The sequence below is a fragment of the Capsicum annuum genome, chromosome 12 (genome assembly GCF_002878395.1).
Source record: "Capsicum annuum cultivar UCD-10X-F1 chromosome 12, UCD10Xv1.1, whole genome shotgun sequence".
Lineage (NCBI taxonomy): Eukaryota > Viridiplantae > Streptophyta > Magnoliopsida > Solanales > Solanaceae > Capsicum > Capsicum annuum.
Window position 1 is genome coordinate 3314869 of NC_061122.1, and position 3138 is coordinate 3318006.

Consider the following 3138-nt stretch of genomic DNA (forward strand, 5'->3'; position numbering starts at 1 on the left):
AAGAATTATGCGGAAGATTCAAGGATGTTGATTTCAGACATATCCTATGGACACAAAACGAGTTTGTTGACGCTTTGTCCACGATATCTAAGGTGAAGTAGAGAGACTGTTTCCGATAGACTCCCGGCTCAGAACAGATAACACTATAACAAACACAAAACATAAAAGCATATAAACTAATACATTATGCAAAATAAACAAACACTCCTAGCTAATACAGGAAATAATACAACCACAAGATAATTCTATATAAACTATCTATTCAAAATCATAGACACGACTCAAACACCACGAACATAAAACTCCATACGCAAATAAAGTACTCTTCCCTACTATTACGGACGCACTCCTACCCCCTAACCCTCTACCCTAATCTGTATCCTCCACACCTTCCTATCAAGGATCATGTCATCCGTAAGCTGTAACTGCTCCATATCATGGCTAATCACCTCCATCCAATATTTCAGTGGTCTACCTCTACCCTGCCTAGAACCATCCATAACCAGCCTCTCACACCTCCGTACTGGAGCATCCGAGCCACTCCTCATCACGTGCCTGAACCAACATAACCTCACTTCTCGCATCTTGTCCTCCACCGAAGCCTGGACACCACAGTTATCAAAAAAAAAAATTGCTTCACTAATCGTCTCACACTTCGACTGCTGTATCAACAAGGCAGTCTATGTTCCTTACAACTACAGTAACAAAGAAATAAAAAGAGGGAGAGACATGCCATTATAGTTTAAGCTAACTGGGTGACGACTAGTGCTTGGGAGTTGGGAAAGGAGACATGGGCCAGAGGAGAAACTCGGTTTTATGGAATTGAAACATGAGGGGTGGGGGTGTTTAGAGCCTTTGGCTTTGACATAACTTGGGAAGCATGCTTACCATGGGTTCAATATCACTCTACTTCGCTTGGGTTCCCTCATAATAGGTTTGTATGTTGCTCAGACTTGTAAAAAGTGTCGATGGTTGTGTGTCGGATTCGCCAAAATTAGTGTATTTTTGAAGAATCCGACACGGGTGCGGCATAAAAAATGAAGAGTCCGTGCAACTTAGGTTTTATCAGTAAACTGACCTTGGGTTCACGTGAACCCATATGCTGCATTTAGATGAGCCTATGGCTGCTACCTTCTAACTATTCCCATCTATTTATTTCTAGAATTACCCTTTCTAGAATGTGTCTCAGACTTTTATTTCGTGAACATTCATTCTAGAGACCTACCTTCAATTTTCGGCATCTCTTTAATGTTCTAGATTTTTCATTGAAATATCTTAGATATCAATTAAATTCGTGATGAATTCTTAACATTTTCTGCTTTGTTGTGCTTTATCCTCCTCTATAACCAATCACAATTTTTTTAATTAAATTTCAGGGAAGAGCAGATTGGAGACGTCAAACAGTCATACAGACCAAATGGATGTTGATCAGGTTAGTTCTGATGGCGTTGCTTACGTACAAATGAGTTCAATTGTTTTTGGTTGGACGTAAATTCTATTTGTGTTGGGACTTTCTTACTGGTTTATGACTAGCATTGAAGATAGTAACATTTTCCAAGGAAGACATGATGGATGGCTAGCTAGCTACACCAATTTGATATAATTCTTTCTCATCCCTGTTACGAAAAAACTACTGCTTCATTCTTTTTTCATCAGTTCATATTATGATTTTGTGACTGAGAAATTACTGGCATTGTTGATCAGGTGATTTCAGGGTGTTATTACGATTGTGTTTAATCGTTTGTTGTTTGAACTTAGCTTCTATTTCTTGGTGTTTTTATTTTAACAATGTAACTATTTTATTTCTAGGTGTGTTTGTGATGGCTAAGAGGAATATTTTTATGCTTTTAAAAAAATTGTCTGATCACTCTTTCTTGTCCTATCTAGGAGCCGGCAGTTTACTTGGAAGAGGAAATTCTTGCGTTGAAAGTTGGTTCCTGGAGAAAAATCAATAAACATCCTCATGGCGTTTACAATGCGGTGACTCGTACTCACTCTTTGGCATTTGTCCGTGAGGCATTTCATTGGATCGGTAATTCAAGAGAACGTGGCTCAAGACACTCTAGCTCAATAGAGTATTCTCTGGTGTCATTTTGTATTTCAAAAGAAATTTATGGAGAGATACCCTTGCCGGAGGAAATATTATCCCTTGAGGGCATCGTCTTTTTTGGTGTTTCAGTATTGGACGGAATGCTATGAGTTCATGCTACTAAAAATTTGTGCGGGTTCGAAACTTTGAAGTTATGGGCATTGAAAGACTATGGTGTCAAGGAATCTTGGAGTGCATTGTTTACTATGGAAGATCCCTTGATTTATAGATTCATACCGAGATATAGATTTGCTGATGGTGAACTGCTATTCAGTTGCATACATTTGCCAAGTGATGAGCCTGTATTTCGTACATCCAGTGGACCATTTTTGTCATGGCCGGATGCTGGCTATGTTGGAGGAGTAGCACATACAGAAAGCTTGATCTCTCCGAGATTACTTATTTATTAGTTTCTTGTGTATGATAGATGGTCCTGCGAAAATAACCTCTTTCTCCACGAGGTAGAGTTAAAGGTATGCATGTGCTCTACCTTTTCCTGAACCCACTTGTGGAATTTCAGTGGGTATGTTGTGTGTTAGGTATTATCGATGTGCTTTTCTTTTTCCAATAATTATATTACAATCTTGTATTCTTATAAGGATTGTGGCTGGACATGTTTAAACTTTTTGATAGACTAATTAATAGTTTATGGGAAAAGGCTCAAATATGCCACTGAACTATCAGACTCATTTATGCCATCCGTTAAAAGTTGGGCTCATTCATGCCATCGCCGTTACAAAACTGGCTTATCCATGCCATTACTTTAACAGCCGGTTTTTAGAAAACAGTTTTGCCATGTGACAGCTAATTAGAGGTCCACGTCATTTTTTTAATTTTTTTTAAAATAATTAAAAAAAATTATAAATTTTTTTTATTATAAATATTTTAAAAAAAATTAAAAAATTTTTAAAAATCCCTCAACTTCCCAACCTTATACATTATAAATTTATAAAAAAAATCTTATCCTAAAGAAAACTACCAATCATCCCCACCTTTTCCTCAACTCCCTCAACTTTCCAACCTTATACATTATATAGTACACCCACACA

The 3138-nt window shown here is 37.4% G+C and overlaps 1 protein-coding gene across 1 annotated transcript; it reads left to right on the top strand.

Annotated features, from left to right (window-relative positions):
• The first annotated feature begins 1257 nt into the window (after positions 1-1257).
• Positions 1258-2741, top strand: LOC107849700. Its single transcript, XM_047400577.1, has 2 exons — positions 1258-1432; positions 1888-2741. The coding sequence occupies exons 1-2, from the start codon at positions 1418-1420 to the stop codon at positions 2197-2199; spliced, it is 327 nt and encodes a 108-aa protein (XP_047256533.1). The 5' UTR covers positions 1258-1417; the 3' UTR covers positions 2200-2741.
• The last annotated feature ends 397 nt before the right edge of the window (positions 2742-3138 follow it).